An 18,177-nucleotide genomic window follows, 5' to 3' on the forward strand; every position below is an offset into this window, starting at 1 on the left:
CAAGCATAAATCGTGAGAAATGGCGAGGACTGACCACATATACACGTGCCTAGCAATCTCGTGTCTACCTCTTTGTACATATTAACATTCAATTTCACACATACGTGCTGAGAAGCATGATCAAAATGATAATTAACAGGGAAAATATACAAAACCGCGCGAATCTGAAAAGCTTAGACTCGATTATTCTCTACATTCTAACCAAATGAGGATAGCAATCATCGGTAGTATTGGTGAAGTGACAACAATATTGATAATGGGATGAATACACAGTTCAGTCTGCTTTTGAAAATGAACTTTTGAAGTTGGCACGTGTCTCGAAGACATGGAAATTATCGAAAGACAAATCAGCACATAGTCAGATCTTTTCATGATGACTTTAACTTGAGCAACAAGTAGAAAATGCCCCAACACTAAGAAAAGTGCAATGTTTCTAGTCCAAAGTCACCGCCATGGCCGCGGGGGGGGGCTACAGGGGGTGACAGCCCCCTTAGTATGACTTTCAAGAAGAGAAGAGAGAGAAGAAAAAAGGAGAAAAGGCAACTTGAAAAGTTATACCACTTTTTGAATGTCACACCCCTTTTGCGCTGAAAAAGGCAAAACTCAATAAGATTTATTTTTAAAAAATTCTAGAAAATAACTAAAATTTCTTCTTCTAGTATACGTACTTCTTCTTCCTCCTTCTTATTCTTTTCGTCTTCTTGTCTCTCTCTTTTCTTCTTCGCTTTTTTCCCTCATTCTTTTACATTATTTTGTGCGGAACGTCTATTAAGCCATATATAAAATAACGCTCACACGGCACACGGATTTTTAAAGTATTATTTACATTATTCATTATATCACTATCATTATTAACATTATTGTTATCATTATTTCCATTATTGTTATTATGATTATGATGATTATTTTATTTTTATGATAATAACGATGATGATTATTGATATCATGATCATATATTTTTTTTGTAGGGGGGGGGGGGGGGGTCACATTTCAGACGATACTATTACTCACGTCGTTAATATAAAGAGACTGTTTTCCATATCACGTGAGAAAGCATCTCGTGTCTTATAGAAGGCTGATAAAAAGATGATAAACGAGGGAGGGTGAGATTATCGAGTTTAAATCTTGTTTTTGTGCCCTAAGCTTGTTCTATCTTTATCATGCAAAGGATAGATTATTTCGTGATTATCCATTTCTTGAAGAGAGTCTAAAGATTGATTAGAGATAAGATGAAGTTTAAAGAAAAAGAAATGAAATATTCGTCGATTGTATTTCCCCCCGCACTGGTTGAAAAATAAATGGTCATATAAAAATGAAAATAGATCGACGTCCCATGTGGAGTAGCTTATTACGCACTGGTAAATTATCTAACTTCTTATTTTTGTTATTCCCTTTTTATTGACAGTAAAATATATCTATCGTTTATTGGACATGCCATTTCATGCAGTGGCGTAATTACGGGGGGACATGGGGGGGGCACGTGCCCCCAATCGGCTGGCCCAAAAAAAACAGGGAAAAGGAAAAAAAAAAGAGAAAGAGAAAGAGTGAGAAAGAAAGAGAAACGTAGTGGGAAAAGAAGAAATTATGTTCATTATAAATGTTATATTACATAACAGGCATTTCATAACTTTATGAAACATTATTTGCTCAGGGCCTATGTCTCTATTGTTCCTGGTGCTCGCATAGACTGTTTAACGAGATATATAATCCTGGTTTACTAAAAACTCCAGTTTTCAAATCAATATACTGTACACCAAATATATTTCCTCGCAATTCGAGTCATTATGATTTCATGTAGTGACATTTGCTTCTTTTTTATGACTACCTAAAGTGATTGCTCTATTTAAGGTCTTAATAAAAAATATTTACTGTCCGTGCTAACGTTCGCATTAGTTGATTGGTGAGATGTGTGTTCTTCATGAATTCCTAAAATCAGTCCTTAAAATGTCAATTTTTCTGATCTCAATAACAATTTTTTTTTTTCGGCTCGCGCTTCGCGTTCGCATCATTTGGTTAGTGAAATACGCACGGTTTTGGTGAATTCCTGCAAACAGGCCTTAGAATGTCCCTCTTCAGATCTGAATTTCCTAAATTTTCAGCTCGCGCTCCACGCTCGCAGTATTTGATTAGTGAGATGCGTATGATAATCATGATTACCATGTCTACAAAAAGTGCTAAATGTGTTAAGATGTAATTCTAACACATTTAGCAAAAGATGGTACTAGCATTAGATGACTATGCTGAGATATGTGTACTCTTAATGGATTCCTAAAATATATTCCCTGTTTGGGGTCAATATATACACAAATTTCAGCTCGCACTTCGCGCTCGAATTGTTTGTTTGGCGAGGCAGGTACGTATCATGATTACAAAAAACTGCTTATAATGTCCCATTGTAGGTCCGAATATCAAAATTTTTCATCTCGCGCTTCGCGCTTGCATTATTTAATCAATGAGATACATATCCGTTTAATGGCTCTGCATGTAATCAAAATGTCTCTATTAGGTATTAGGTCAGTATACCTGGCAACTGAGCGCGCTTCGCGTGCTCCCTAAGTGACTCGAAATTTTGCTGGTGCCCCCCCCATGCCGTGATCCACGGTACGCCACTGATTTCACGATCTTCAACAAAATATTCAAGAAAAACAAATGAGGCCACATCACAATTAGCTATTATAACAACAACGAAAATCATGTTCAACAAAAATAGCCCACAGGAAAAAACAACCAATTATTGACCCCGACATTATTGGCAACGAAAATAAGCAAAAACAATAGAACCGAACCCAAACAAACAAATTAACTGATGATTTATCTTATTTATAGTCGTACTGAGAGCTTGAGAGAGAGAAAAAAAAAGAGAGGGAGAGAGTGACCTGGATATTTTCTGGCCAATTATTTTTGGAATGGTGTTAATTCCTTGGTGCTAATGCCAGGATGCTATAGAGCAGTTTAACTTAAAGGCATTTAAAGCTGGATGTTTTGAAGCTCAGGAAAGCAAGGAAGCGATGACATCACACACAAGGCTGACACTAGTTTCCTGTTATTGGTGATTCGGCTAATAGATACAGATCACGTGGTTAACACCAAACGTGTTCACACTATAACTTTTTGACAAGTGTTTGCACTGACGTACAGATGTCGAGATGGGTCTTGGGCTTGGGGGCCATGGACCCCCTAAATTTCCATAAAAAAATGAAATAAAGATAAATAAATAAGATATGGTAAAGGGTGAAACATAGTAACATTTTCGAAACAATGCCAAATAAAAAAAAATGCATTAAAAGAAATATAGTTTTACTCAGTCACTTTGCTCGCTCGCAGCTTTTTTTAAATTTCATTTTAAATTTTCATACGCTGTACCTGCCCCTAAAAAATCAAACACAACGCTACTACTCATTTAAATGGTATTTTACCGCCGAAACCGATTAAAGGTTTGTCATTGTCATATATAGCAAGTCCATTATTTGATTGATGAAGAAATATTTGAGAACATTCTCGAAAATATCAAAACAATTGAGGTCTTGCTGATGTGGTTTACGGTACACCATGTGGAGTGTTGTAGAAACAGTGGATAGAAGAAGAGAAGAAGTGGATAGGCGAGAAAGTGGAGATTTGAGAGTAGAGTATTCTTTCTTGAAAATAGTCCTGAAAAGGACTGTAAACCAGAAGGAATGTTGAGTGAGAACAGCTTGAGTATTGAGAGCTGATGAGGGGATGCTGGCTTGAGTCGGCGAGTAGAGATGATGAGTAGTAGAGAGACTCGATGTTTCGGACAGGTCGACTGTCCGTCTTTAATTCTATATTAAAAATTGCTTAATGATATTTCATCTTTATTTATAATCCACTCATAAAGTTAACAGAATAATTCACCGGCTGAAACTGGAACAAGAATAACTTGTCTGGCCATCGTGAATGAATGAATCAGAACACACCTTCATATGAACTTTTGCACAGGTCAACTTTATATTAATAGACAATTTCTTACCATGTTCTACTCGTTAGAGGGGTGACCGCGATCTGTCTAATCATATACATTTGAGTCATAAAGGCAAAATACAGGTTTGGGTTTTAAGATTAATATCCCCACTACAAAATATGACCACAACTTGTTAGAACTCTACCAAGAAAGAAATGTTTGACGGATATCACTTATTCTCCACCTGTCATGATGGGCACCACTCCAAATTAACGCACACTTTGTTTTGAATACACACCCATACACGCATACCCGGGGGGGGGGGGGCACTTCCATTCACGAGTGGATACCATGCGCGACCATGGGGTCTCGAAAAGCACCCTAAACACGTAATTTCCATATTCTGAAAATGCACCCCTAACAAGTATTGGCGTGTGAAACCCTACCCTTAACAAGTATTGGAAACAAAACGATACTCTTGGCAAATATTCCCTGAAATGAACCCCTAAACAAGTACAGGAATGTTTTATTGTTACGGGTCCTTCGGTCGTCGGCTTTACCTTATTTGGTTTAGTACGACCCCACCTTCTACACCTCGCGCAAATCGGACTCTAAACACGAAGTGTTGGGGCAAAAAGGACATCCTTTATAAAACATTTTAATTTTGTTTTATCATCCCCGCAAATTCGACCCTAAACACGTAATTTTCCTAGCGAAATAGATACCCTTTTCATTATTTTTGTGTTTTTGACACCCTTATCACGTTACGTACGTAACGTGCCCTATCGTGAAAAGGACATCCTTTTTACGTGTTTTTTTGGTCGCGCATGGTATCTACTCGTCAACGTAAGTGGCCCCCCCCCGGGACGCATACACGCACACACCCATACACGCACCTTCCCCACACACTCTCACATCGATACAACCACATAAAAAGTAAGAACGAACGCTGCAAAATGGAATATAAAAGCAAGCGAAGAAATGATACTAAAAAGGAGAGAATAAAGAGGGATGTGTATATGGGGGACACTTGTCTAATAACCTCAATTTTTCACTCGTCAGTGTTAGATGGCGCCCCCATAAAGGTGATCACGACCCACATACGCACAATCGGAGATGGACAGTATATACACCTTCACTCAAAATAGCACATCCGCGTAGTGCAGCCAAGTGATTGTCTCACCCGGTCTCACCCACCTCATGAACATACCATGCCCACCTTTACACACTTTCTCTCCCACCCACACACATCTGCGCGCACACATACCCAACTCTTATCACTCTCTCTCTCATACACATACAAACCGTTACCCACACTCACCCTCACCCACGCTGTGACACACACAGCACAAACATACTTAAACAGCTTCAAACCCTCTCCCTCCCTCTCTCTTTATGTATTTATCTATGGAAACATGGATTTTTTTGGTGCCTGTTGAAATATTGCCATATATTTAGATAGTCAAAATGAAAACAAAATTTTGGGTCAGAATTTTTTTTATTTGACAATATGTCAATCGTTTGTAAAGTTAATATCATCTTGACGCCAACTTTATGAAACGGTCTGTAATGTACACATGCGGGACAGGGGCCAATAATTGATGAGGACTTTTTTCTTGATATCAAACAGGATCAATTACAAAATAATTCAATCAATCAATCAATCCACCACCAACCATCCAATCAATCAAATCAATTTTTAATTGATTCAACCGATAAGAAGCTTTGGACACAAGAAAGATCGCATAAATATGAGTACTATTCAACCTTTAATCTTGCTTGTGAAAACACAATTTATTTCTTAACAGTGTCCGCTGGAAGTAGAACCAGTGAATAGTGAAGATAAACATGATAGAGGATTTGATATTCCAGTGAAAGTTGAACTGTACTTTGGCAATTTTCACCAACAAGTTAAAATGACTTGGATTGACATAAATTGTATTTAAAATTACGTAACTTATAAAAGTTAAAAGTGATAGATGGTTTCATTAAGAGAGAATGAAAAAAGTGAATAGGGCAGTATAATCACCAGATTGTGATAGAGGGAGACAATACTGCCATACTGTTTCTATAATGATTAAAATCCAAGATAGAATAATAAAATTCTATAGGTGCCACGAGCCTAATTACATCAGGAGGGCTAAAGATATTCGTTCGACCCAACTCATTCGATTTTTTTTCAATTTGATGTTGCCGATTGACAAAAAAGTATGAATATGATTCAAAATCTAACACTGATTCTAGAAATGGTAACTATCGAACTTCCTTCGCCCAAATTGGGAAGATAAATAAGTGACTTGGAACTATTTTTTTTGACTGGCGGACTAATTAGGGCTATTTTACTGTTTCAGTTGATGAATTTGATCCATTCATAGTTATCTTCATAAATGGCGATTTATTTTAAAATGAGCTGGCTACGGTACCCTTTCCTGGTCAGATATGGAATGTTAGATATATATCCTATCCAATGGTAGTAAATATTCCACCCTCTAATTTCACATTTATTTTTTATGAATTTTTCTTAAGTGCCATTTTAACATACAAGTCTATGGGGAATGTTTTACGCGCGTGACACCTATATGGTGCGCAGGTCGACGTGATGAAGATGATGATTGATGTATAATGATGATGCAATAAACTCCAAGAATAATGGAACAAGTCCTGTAATGAAAATAAAGTGATAATGGTATTAATGATTGAAAAGAATGAATGTTTCCAGGAATATCAGCACTAATTAAGATTGTATGTTTCCTCTGTGATATTATGTGTTAAAATATTTGAAAGCGACAGTACTCCAGCTTTAAGAGGCAAAACAATCCCTTAGTACTGTTGTGAGTGTACAGGTAGCTAGTCCAGAAACAAAAATGGCAAGTTACGATCGGAGATTAAAATGCTTCATAAGTTACCACTTTGCAAAATTGAAATGAATACAGGAAAGTTTATTTTGCGGGTGCATTTTGGCTTGCGACGTCATAAAAAATCTTGAAAAAAAATGTTAAGGAAAGTGCTTAAAGACCCGTGTCAAAAATAAGAGCAAACCTGCAAATGTTCGTGATTTACCAGCGTACAAATATTAGTGTTAACCCTACTCTTCGTAGATTAGAGGGTGTTTTTACGAAAGTACTCAAAACGTGATAGCGCACCGTGACATGAGTAAATGTTGCAAACGTTAATTCTACCACCACCTTCACCACCATCCCCACCACCACTAACGTACTCATGATCATCCTCATTTCCATCATCACTGTCATCATCATCATCATCGTCGTCGTCATCATTATCATCACCACCATCATTGTCATCATCATCATCATCCCTGATCATCGTCATCACTATCATCACTACCACATCATCACCATCACCACCACCACCACCACCACCACCACCACCACCACCATACCACCACCACCACCACCATCACCACCATCACCACCACCATCACCACCATCATCACCACCACCATCACCACCACCACCACCACCACCACCACCACCATCACCATCATCACCACCACCACTACTACCACCACCGCTTCCATCCTCATTATTTTTATCAACACCACCATCAACATAACAAGGAGTACATGCCGAATCTTACCTGTTACCCGTACTGTTGTTTTAAGCCGCTGAGAATGACATTGATAACAATGGCAAAAAAATTGGATAATATTCACGATGATAATAATCATTATATCACATTTGAAACTAATTAATAACAACATGCATACCCTGTCTTGAGTGACGACTACATTATGTAGACGTCAAACTCTCTGCCTGTGTCAAATATAGCAAGCCACATACAGTACATAGTGAATCTATAGTCTCACCACTTCAGTCTGCATCATATACACTACCTGAATTAGGAAAATCAAGGGTCTGTGGTGCAGACTAGGTGATGACTACAAGAAAACATAACAAATCTAATACAAATTTTGATAAAAAATGCATAGTAACGAATAAGAAAATAACACGATTCTTATAAGGTTATTAAGTATTCTAAACATTATTTAAGGAACAGTTTACCAACCTGGATAAAAGTTTGTTGTAAAAAAAACAAAAAAAAAATATACTGGAGAAGGTTTGAGGAAAATCCATCAAAGTTTTTAAACGTTAGAATTATTTTAAAAAATCATTGGACGTCATATGCGGGCAACTTCCTTCCTACGCATGTATCGTGAATTAAAAATATCAATGAAATGCCATTTTCCCCAAAGTAAAAAAAAAATGTGTAATAATTTGTTACTGTACCTTTAGTACATCAACCGATAAAATTAATTCACACTCGCTACTGAAAGAAGATTTTTTCAGTCATCACGAATCATTAAAAATGGGAAATTATGCAAGTTTTACTCAATAATATAGGGGACAGACAGCTCCTCGTATATGACATCACAAATTGAAATCTTGAAATTCAAATAACTTTCTTATTCTTTTAATGAATTTTCCTCAAACCAACAATATTTTCAAATATTTTTTTAATGATTTTTTTTACAACAAGCTTATCATCAGGGTAAACTTCCCGTTAAAGGGGATTCTAACATTGGTAATACAATATAGCGTAGGAGGGGGAACAAGAAAAAAAAGTAGAATGGTATAACAAAAAAGAAAGTTATGTTTATGACACATGTAAGCATTTTTCTATTCGATTGATTGTATCCAGGTCAGGTATGGATCGAAGGTGAACGGAGTGGCCAGGGTAAGGGGTAGACCCCTTTTTGGGCTTGTCAAATAATTTTACATAATTATAGGAGAATGGCTCTTCATAAGTGCTGATGATGGCCTTTTATTCTAATTACTCTTGCTCCTTTTCTCCCTTCACTTCCTCTTCTTCTTCCTATTCATCATTATTGTCAATATCATTATCATTGCTATTATTATCATGATCATGATCATCATGATCATCATCATTATCATCATTATTATTACATTGTTGTTACTACTACTACTACTATTGTGGTTATTATCATTTCTATTATTTTATTTATTTATTTACTAGTATTTATTAATATCATTTTTTTTGGGGGGGGAGGTGGGCATGTGAATATATATATTTTGCTTAAAGGGGCATCCTCTTTTGTATAAACCCTGGACACGCAGCATTTTTCCTTTTTACCTCCATGACTGTATACATAATATACTCACCGATGGTTACGGTAAAGGTGCATACAGCTGAGTTTCCTTGAGCGTCAACTGCTGTGTACACTACAGTTGAACTCCCAACACTAAACTCGGTCCCAGGATTCAAATTTGGAGCAAAGAAGAGCTGCCCAAGAGGAAATGTGGCCGTAGGAGGCGTCCAACCAACGGCGACCTTAGTTTGTCCAGACGGGAGGGTTCCCTCGATGTTTTCGGGGCAGTTCAAAATAGTTGGTTTGTCTGTAGAACAGAACAAAATAGAATGGAATGGAACGGAACGGAGTGGACTAGAACAGAACGGAATTAAAAGGAATGGAATAGAACGGAACGGAATGGACTAGAACAGAACGGAATTAAAAGGAATGGAATAGAACGGAACGGAATGGACTAGAACAGAACGGAATTAAAAGGAATGGAATAGAACGGAATGGACTAGAACAGAACGGAATTAAAAGGAATGGAATAGAACGGAACGGAATGGACTAGAACAGAACGGAATTAAAAGGAATGGAATAGAACGGAATGGACTAGAACAGAACGGAATTAAAAGGAATGGAATAGAACGGAATGGACTAGAACAGAACGGAATTAAAAGGAATGGAATAGAACGGAACGGAATGGACTAGAACAGAACGGAATTAAAAGGAATGGAATAGAACGGAATGGACTAGAACAGAACGGAATTAAAAGGAATGGAATAGAACGGAACGGAGTGGACTAGAACAGAACGGAATTAAAAGGAATGGAATAGAACGGAATGGACTAGAACAGAACGGAATTAAAAGGAATGGAATAGAACGGAACGGAGTGGACTAGAACAGAACGGAATTAAAAGGAATGGAATAGAACGGAACGGAATGGACTAGAACAGAACGGAATTAAAAGGAATGGATAGAACGGAACGGAATGGACTAGAACAGAACGGAATTAAAAGGAATGGAATAGAACGGAATGGACTAGAACAGAACGGAATTAAAAGGAATGGAATAGAACGGAACGGAGTGGACTATGACAGAACAGAATTAAAAGGAATGGAATAGAACGGAACGGAATGGAATAGAACAGAACGGAATTAAAAGGAATGGAATAGAACGGAACGGAATGGACTAGAACAGAACGGAATTAAAAGGAATGGAATAGAACGGAATGGACTAGAACAGAACGGAATTAAAAGGAATGGAATAGAACGGAACGGAGTGGACTAGAACAGAACGGAATTAAAAGGAATGGAATAGAACGGAACGGAATGGACTAGAACAGAACGGAATTAAAAGGAATGGATAGAACGGAACGGAATGGACTAGAACAGAACGGAATTAAAAGGAATGGAATAGAACGGAACGGAATGGACTAGAACAGAACGGAGTTAAAAGGAATGGAATAGAACGGAACGGAGTGGACTATGACAGAACAGAATTAAAAGGAATGGAATAGAACGGAACGGAATGGACTAGAACAGAACGGAATTAAAAGGAATGGAATAGAACGGAACGGAATGGACTAGAACAGAACGGAATTAAAAGGAATGGAATAGAACGGAATGGACTAGAACAGAACGGAATTAAAAGGAATGGAATAGAACGGAATGGACTAGAACAGAACGGAATTAAAAGGAATGGAATAGAACGGAACGGAATGGACTAGAACAGAACGGAATTAAAAGGAATGGAATAGAACGGAATGGACTAGAACAGAACGGAATTAAAAGGAATGGAATAGAACGGAACGGAGTGGACTAGAACAGAACGGAATTAAAAGGAATGGAATAGAACGGAATGGACTAGAACAGAACGGAATTAAAAGGAATGGAATAGAACGGAACGGAGTGGACTAGAACAGAACGGAATTAAAAGGAATGGAATAGAACGGAACGGAATGGACTAGAACAGAACGGAATTAAAAGGAATGGATAGAACGGAACGGAATGGACTAGAACAGAACGGAATTAAAAGGAATGGAATAGAACGGAATGGACTAGAACAGAACGGAATTAAAAGGAATGGAATAGAACGGAACGGAGTGGACTATGACAGAACAGAATTAAAAGGAATGGAATAGAACGGAACGGAATGGACTAGAACAGAACGGAATTAAAAGGAATGGAATAGAACGGAACGGAATGGACTAGAACAGAACGGAATTAAAAGGAATGGAATAGAACGGAATGGACTAGAACAGAACGGAATTAAAAGGAATGGAATAGAACGGAACGGAGTGGACTAGAACAGAACGGAATTAAAAGGAATGGAATAGAACGGAACGGAATGGACTAGAACAGAACGGAATTAAAAGGAATGGATAGAACGGAACGGAATGGACTAGAACAGAACGGAATTAAAAGGAATGGAATAGAACGGAACGGAATTAAAAGGAATGGAATAGAACGGAGTGGAATGTAATGGAATAGAAGAGAAGAACTGAGAAGAAGAGGAACGGTTTGATTTACAAAAATCACTTGCGACCAAAAAGCCGACTCGGAATTACAAAATTTTACATACGTTGAAAAATAATCATACATCGATCATGGCAACTTTGAAAGATGCTGTATACCATAATATTAAAAAATAAATCAAAATTAAATTGCAAACTAAATTTTAATCGTTTGCAAATATATTCATTTTTCTTTTAAAGATTTCTTTTCAAATGCAGTTCATTTTTTTTTCAATTTTGCTTTATTAAATGGCTACTCTTTACATATGAATTGTCTCAACAATCCTCTGTTTTTTAGTTGTCGCTTTTCCCGTCACTATTCTTGAGTAGTTCATGAACCTATGCTTTGCGCATGAGTGGGAAGCTTCTACTGGTTCTCGATCTCGAGTAAATAACTTTTTTTTATTAGCCAACCGTACCCCTCTACGCCTCCAGAAACACCTGGTATTATACAAATTGGCATAGAATCAAGGCATATAAATGCAGGTATATCACAGTCCAAAGTAGAGCTTATGAGTTTGGGAAACATTATCGCATACATTTTGTCGTGTATATTGAGTTTTTTTTGGGGTGAAAACGTATTTTGTCTATTAACCCTAATTCTCCGGGGGGGGGGGGCATATAATGCCCCCCAACAATTTTCGCGATATATCTGCTGAGCAAAATTTTATGACCTCGCCGGTCACTGACTTTTTACTTTCAAGCCTCGCGCAAATTTTGAGACCAAATTTGTGACGCCCGGGTACGCGGTTACGACATTACGCAACATTATGTAAGTGAATGTCAGACCCCAAATTGCTCATAAACGTGATTTCATGTACAAATCCAATGCAGATTGTGTATTAGCCAAAATTCATAAATGTATATTATTTCTACTTTTACTGATTAAACTTAATTAATTTGCCTTGTTTATGGTCAGAATTAAGTCTGGAACGATTTCCATCGAAAAAACAATAAAAAACCCAAAAGTAAAAAAAAACAGAGAAATACATAAGAAATTGAAAAAAACAATAAAATACATAAGAAATCGGCCTTGGTACCAGATTTTTTCATTCACAACTGTTAGGAATGCTAAATAGAATATTTTCACCAAAAAGTAGCATTCTACGAGCTTTATTTAGTGAATCAGAGCAAAAAGTATGATTTCATGAATAAATTACCATAATTAATTAATATAAAATAAAAATATATGAATTCAGTGAAATTTACCAATGCAACTGCGTAGAATACGTCATTCTCTACCATCATGCAAATTTTCGTTGTGATCGCGCAATCCGCCGCGGCTGAGATCTTAAGGGGGGGGGCATAATGCCCCGCCCCCCTCCCGGGAATGACAAGAATCAAAATTCCCCGGGAGATTTAGGGTAAAAGGGGTAAGATTCTTTTAAAAAGAGCGTGAAAAAATGGTATAGATAGAGAAAATGCATGAAAAATGGTAGACTACCGCCCAAAACGGTAGATTTGGAAAGTATGAATCGAGAATGACCATGCGGCCTTTAAATCCACACATCCCGCTATCACACTCTAAAAACAGTAAAATTTTACCTAATATTGAGTAGAAAGGGATTATGCATGTTTGATGGGTATTTCCTTTTACCCCATATTGTGCTATTTCAACGCAACATTGCCTCGTAAAATCTACAAAATAATTAGTATTTTTTATATACCCAATCAACATGCATGTTCCTATTTTACCCAATATCGGGTAAACCTTTTTTTAGAGTGCAACGATTGAAATATGAATATCATTTCTCATAATTTCAGGGTTATGTCTTATCAGCTATGAAGTCTAAGAAGGCGCGGATTAAAGATCTTTCGAAATGGCGGGGGGGGGGGGGGGGGAATCTGACAAACAGCTGAAGCCGAAATAAGGTACTTCACTCCCGATTTTTTCCCACACAGATATTCTCTTTATCATTCTCCAGGGGGTGGCCGGAGGGGGCGTGGGTCCGGCAGTGCATCCCATTCCGTCGGATCATGGTTCGTAATAGGTCCATGGTCGGCTCCGCCACAGATCGAGTCCCAATTTTCTGCTCGCGCTCCGCACTCGCATTATTAATGTGGGAAGATACCCAATTACCCATCCTTTTCATGATTCAGAAAACATGAATAAAGTTTCCCGTTTTGAGGTCTGAAATCTAAAAAAAAAATTCTGCTCGCACTTCGCGCTCGCGTCAAGTGCTTAGTTATACCTACCCGTTCATGGAGCGCCTTGAGCACCTAACAAGGTGGATATGTGCGCAATATAAATACCCTATATTATTATTATGACAAAAAGTGCTTAGAATGCATGGCAATGTCAAAATTTTTCGCTCGCGCTTCGCGCCCGTATTATTTAATTGTTGAAGATCGTCTTCATGTCTAACTGCAAACAGCCCGTAACAGGTCACTTTAAGATTAACTGGGCTTGGCGTTAAAATTATACGTGCTTCGCACTCGCAGTGATAATCTAGTTACATAGGCATCTTGTTTAGGATCACAATATTGCCCAGAATGTTCAATTTCCAGGACAAAATAAACGAAATTTTCATAAGAAAAACTGGCTCGCGCTTCGCGCTCGCACTTTTTAAATAGGGCTATGACGTTATCACATGTTTATGTTGTTTCATGAGAATAAAGATAAAAAGTGTCTGTAGGACTACCCCCTTCAAAGAAACGAACAAAAATCAACTTTGAGCGGCCGATCGGGGAAAATGTGGGTGAAAAAAGAGTTTCGAGCCCCCCCCCTTTTGGGGAAGCCTGGATCCATCCCTGTCATCTGCATTTCATTTGTAACTCACCAGTCGTGACTTCAACTGTGAATGTACAGACAGCAGTCTCTGGGATTGCGAAGGCTGTAGCAACAACAGTCGTGTCACCGACTGGAAACGAAGACCCCGACTCTTTAGAAGTGAAGATCTTCGGCGTCACAGAAAAACCAGAGGTCTGCAGCTCAGGCCAGGTCACAGTCGCCGATTCTCCGGTACCGGCATGCTCGACGATCTTATCAGATGGACAGTTTGTAATGCTCGGTGTGGCTGCGGAGAATGGCAAAGGGGACCGTAAAGTGTAGCGATTTCTACTGCACTCGGTATTTTGCTCCTTTAATGAATGATGAATGTGATTACACTAGTGAATTTATTTATTAAACGAATTTTCTCTAATATGCGTTAACCGTACAATTTAATATAGTCTATTGTTTAAATGATGCTTGTCAGTTATGATCTATAGAGGACATCGTTTCTGATAGGCCTTGGCCTAGCTGCAGACCATTTAAAAAGTAGCCCATCCCTATAGGCCTACGTTTGGGTACGAACCCACCCCACTCAGTGTTATTTAGGATACACATATAGGCTTATAATTATACTCGTTCCCTCCCTATGTAAGCACCCCTATCTCATGTCAGCCAATATTTCTGAACGCCCCCTTTCGCCTTGGACCACTGCTCAATGTACCCCCTATCTCAGGGGAGCTCTCATTCCAACCCCCTATATCAGAAGACACCCCCCCCCCCTTTCATCTCATGTAAGCTGTCATTACCATAGAGGTTCCCTGATGTCATGATGGAGGACAAACCAATACCAAAATAATGAAAACATTGACTTTTCATAGTCTGATGCCCCGGTCTGATGCACAGGTTTTTATTGTTTGTCCTCCAATATGATTGCGTCACGTGGGAACCCTATATAACTTAGGAAAACTTTTGATGTTCAAAATGAGATATCAGAACTCGATGCAGTCATAAGGGAAAAAATGAAAATCTCATGACATAAATGTTTGTTAATGGTAAGTCCTGTTAATAGCAGTTTCAACATTTGTTACTTTCCGTTATCACTTGTAAACAGAATTACAATGGGATAACCTCAATACCCGAGGATGTTATCTCTCTTGCAGATTTCGAGAAGTCCGTACTATCGAGTCGATCGTTGGGGACTCTGTTTTTGATTTTCAAAATGAAATAATCCTAAATGTGCTTTCAAAACTATATAGCAGGAATTTCAGGAGTTTGATCCCGGGATTTGATCATTTTTCTATGATATTCAAGATATTTCATAACCCTCTTTTCAAATTTCTCAGGAGTCCAAAGAGAGAGAAAACACACACACAAGCCCCTTTTAAAAAGAAATCTCCGGGTGAAAAGTCAAATTCACCCCCTTTTTTTTACAATTAGCGGGTCGGACTTGTCCTCGCGAAAAAGTACCCCTTTACCGGAAAGACGCGCATGCGGTCCCTCCGACCCCGAAGTGGAAGGGGGGGGGGGGTACGAAATAGATTAAAGCGCGAAACGTATTCTCTATTCTGCATTTTAAAGACGCTTTACTAAAAATGGAGCCATCAATATCTGTTCCGGCTATTTGAATTGTGTGGGAACTATAGCACCCGGGAAAAAAAATCCATTCATAGATATCAATCGTAACTGAATGTCGGGTCTGTATCTCCCACCTCAGGATTACATCCTCGTATTCACTCCCTATATAATTCCCCACATTTTTCTGGTAATCTACAACAATTCAAATAAAATGATTAAGATCTAAATACAATTTCAGTATTTTACTGATCTCGTGCAATTCTCAACCGATCTGAATTCATTTCAAATTCACGAGATTAAGGTAAAATCGATTTGGGTACTCGGGGTTCATAAAAAGGCCTTTCTTACCTGTCGTTGGGGCTGGTGCAGGAGCAGGTGCCGGAGCGGGTTGTGGAGCAGGTGCTGGAGCGGGTTGTGGAGCAGGTGCCACAGCGGGTTGTGGGGCAGGTGCCACGGCGGGTTGTGGAGCAGGTGCCGGAGCGGGTTGTGGAGCAGGTGCCGGTGCGGGTTGTGGAGCAGGTGCCGGAGCGGGTTGTGGAGCAGGTGCCGCAGCGGGTTGTGGAGCAGGTGCCACAGCGGGTTGTGGAGCAGGTGCCGGTGCGGGTTGTGGAGCAGGTGCCGGAGCTGGTTGTGGAGCAGGTTGGGGAGCAGGTGCCGGTGCGGGTTGTGGAGCAGGTGCCGGAGCTGGTTGTGGAGCAGGTTGGGGAGCAGGTGCCGGAGCGGGTTGGGGAGCAGGTGCCACAGCGGGTTGTGGAGCAGGTGCCGGAGCGGGTTGGGGAGCAGGTGCCACAGCGGGTTGTGGAGCAGGTGCCGGAGCTGGTTGTGGAGCAGGTGCTGGAGCAGGTTGGGGAGCAGGTTGTGAGGCGGGTGCAGGAGCTGGTTGTGGAGCAGGCACGGGAGCGGGTTGTGGAGCAGGCATTTCACTAGATCCCGAAGAAGATCCGGAAGAAGATCCAGAAGAAGATCCAGAAGAAGATCCAGAAGAAGATCCAGAAGAAGATCCAGAAGAAGAACTTCTGCTGCTGACCTCCCCACAAGCCAGTATCATCAACGCCAAAAATGAGATAAACAGCTTCATACTGCTTCAGGATAGCTCTATACTTCAGAACGTCAGGATAAACTTGTCTGGTGCAAGGCACTAGTGTACTGGTATCCATGAAAGGATCATATTTATATTCTCGCCCGGAAGGTTTATTAGTGAAATAAAACAAAAAATATGCCAATAAAGATATATAAACAAGAAATCTGCTGGAAAAAATTAAACAATAACGATGATGATAATCACCAATTGTCCGTTCAGGCGGAGCAGGTGCAAAGGCCAACCGAATCAATTGTTAATGATTAAACTTATACATTGATAAAATAAAAGTAATGATAATGATCGAAAGTTGCAACAATAATAATAAAAAAACAGCAAGACCTTCTATGATGAATTATTTTCTGCATGAAAGACGCTGACTATAGAATAGTCAGGTGATATCATTAGATGGATAAAACAATAATGAGCCTTATGGTAATGTTGACGAAAATCTGGCATTCAGATTACAATGGCCTAATGGTATAAGGTCGTGATTAAAACACCACACGCTTGTTCAATGTAAGGTCATTAAGGTACGCATCAGTAATCTCGGAAAAATGAAAGTGAGAAATACCTGTTATACCCTCATGATCCCCATCCCCTATACCCCGTACACTGATGTCACCAGTCTGGTCAAGATGAAAGTCTGACGTTAAGAGTTTTTTCTTTGCATCAGGGGACAGCGTCTTGACTTGATACGACGTCCCCGGATTCCAAAAAATAATGATACCCCCTGTAATGCTAACACTTCATCTTGATCTTCTCTTTGGTAATGCTGGCATCAAAACTGGTTTTAAACCCTTGATTATCTACCCATTAATGATGGGCGCCAAGTATTGAAAATTTGAGATAGCATAATTTTAATGATCACTTAATTTTCAAGTTTATAAACATGTGGAGCGTCTCTGGCAGTCTCACCTGCATCATGCGATTAAAACTTGCAGCAGTGCTCACTTTGAAAACGACTGTTGAAAAATTATTCGCACAAAATACCCCAACAAGAAATATGATAATAATAATTCTTACTATGTTTATCGACCCTAAATGACATCTGACCATTATCATGTGACCTAAGGCTTATGCAAGACGATCAGCAATATTTGATTACCCTTATGTCTACATTTCATGAACTGGATCCATAAACATTCAAAGTTATGATGGCAATTCAACAAATATATCATGGACCTTAAATGACCCTTGACCTTTGGACTTAAAAGGCACTCTTAATATTCATTGATACTAGATTACTCCTACAATATTCCAGGTTTCATAAACCTTGGCTAAGACTTCGTTGTTGATTCCTCAACATAATCATTGACACTAAATC

At 39.0% G+C, this 18,177-nt stretch overlaps 1 protein-coding gene and 1 long non-coding RNA gene across 2 annotated transcripts; both read right to left on the reverse strand.

Annotated features, from left to right (window-relative positions):
* Positions 1–6,463: 6,463 nt before the first annotated feature.
* On the reverse strand, positions 6,464–14,498 carry LOC121420828. The gene is made up of 4 exons (XR_005970844.1): positions 14,265–14,498; positions 9,061–9,294; positions 7,517–7,544; positions 6,464–6,580 (listed from the first exon to the last, which is right to left on the reverse strand). It is a non-coding gene; the product is annotated as an uncharacterized LOC121420828 (long non-coding RNA).
* Positions 14,499–16,049: 1,551 nt separating this feature from the next.
* On the reverse strand, positions 16,050–16,820 carry LOC121419659 (skin secretory protein xP2-like). Its single transcript, XM_041614117.1, has one exon. The coding sequence runs from the start codon at positions 16,818–16,820 to the stop codon at positions 16,050–16,052; it is 771 nt and encodes a 256-aa protein (XP_041470051.1).
* Positions 16,821–18,177: the final 1,357 nt, after the last annotated feature.

This window comes from Lytechinus variegatus, chromosome 8 (assembly GCF_018143015.1).
Source record: "Lytechinus variegatus isolate NC3 chromosome 8, Lvar_3.0, whole genome shotgun sequence".
In the NCBI taxonomy this organism is placed as follows: Eukaryota; Metazoa; Echinodermata; class Echinoidea; order Temnopleuroida; family Toxopneustidae; genus Lytechinus; species Lytechinus variegatus.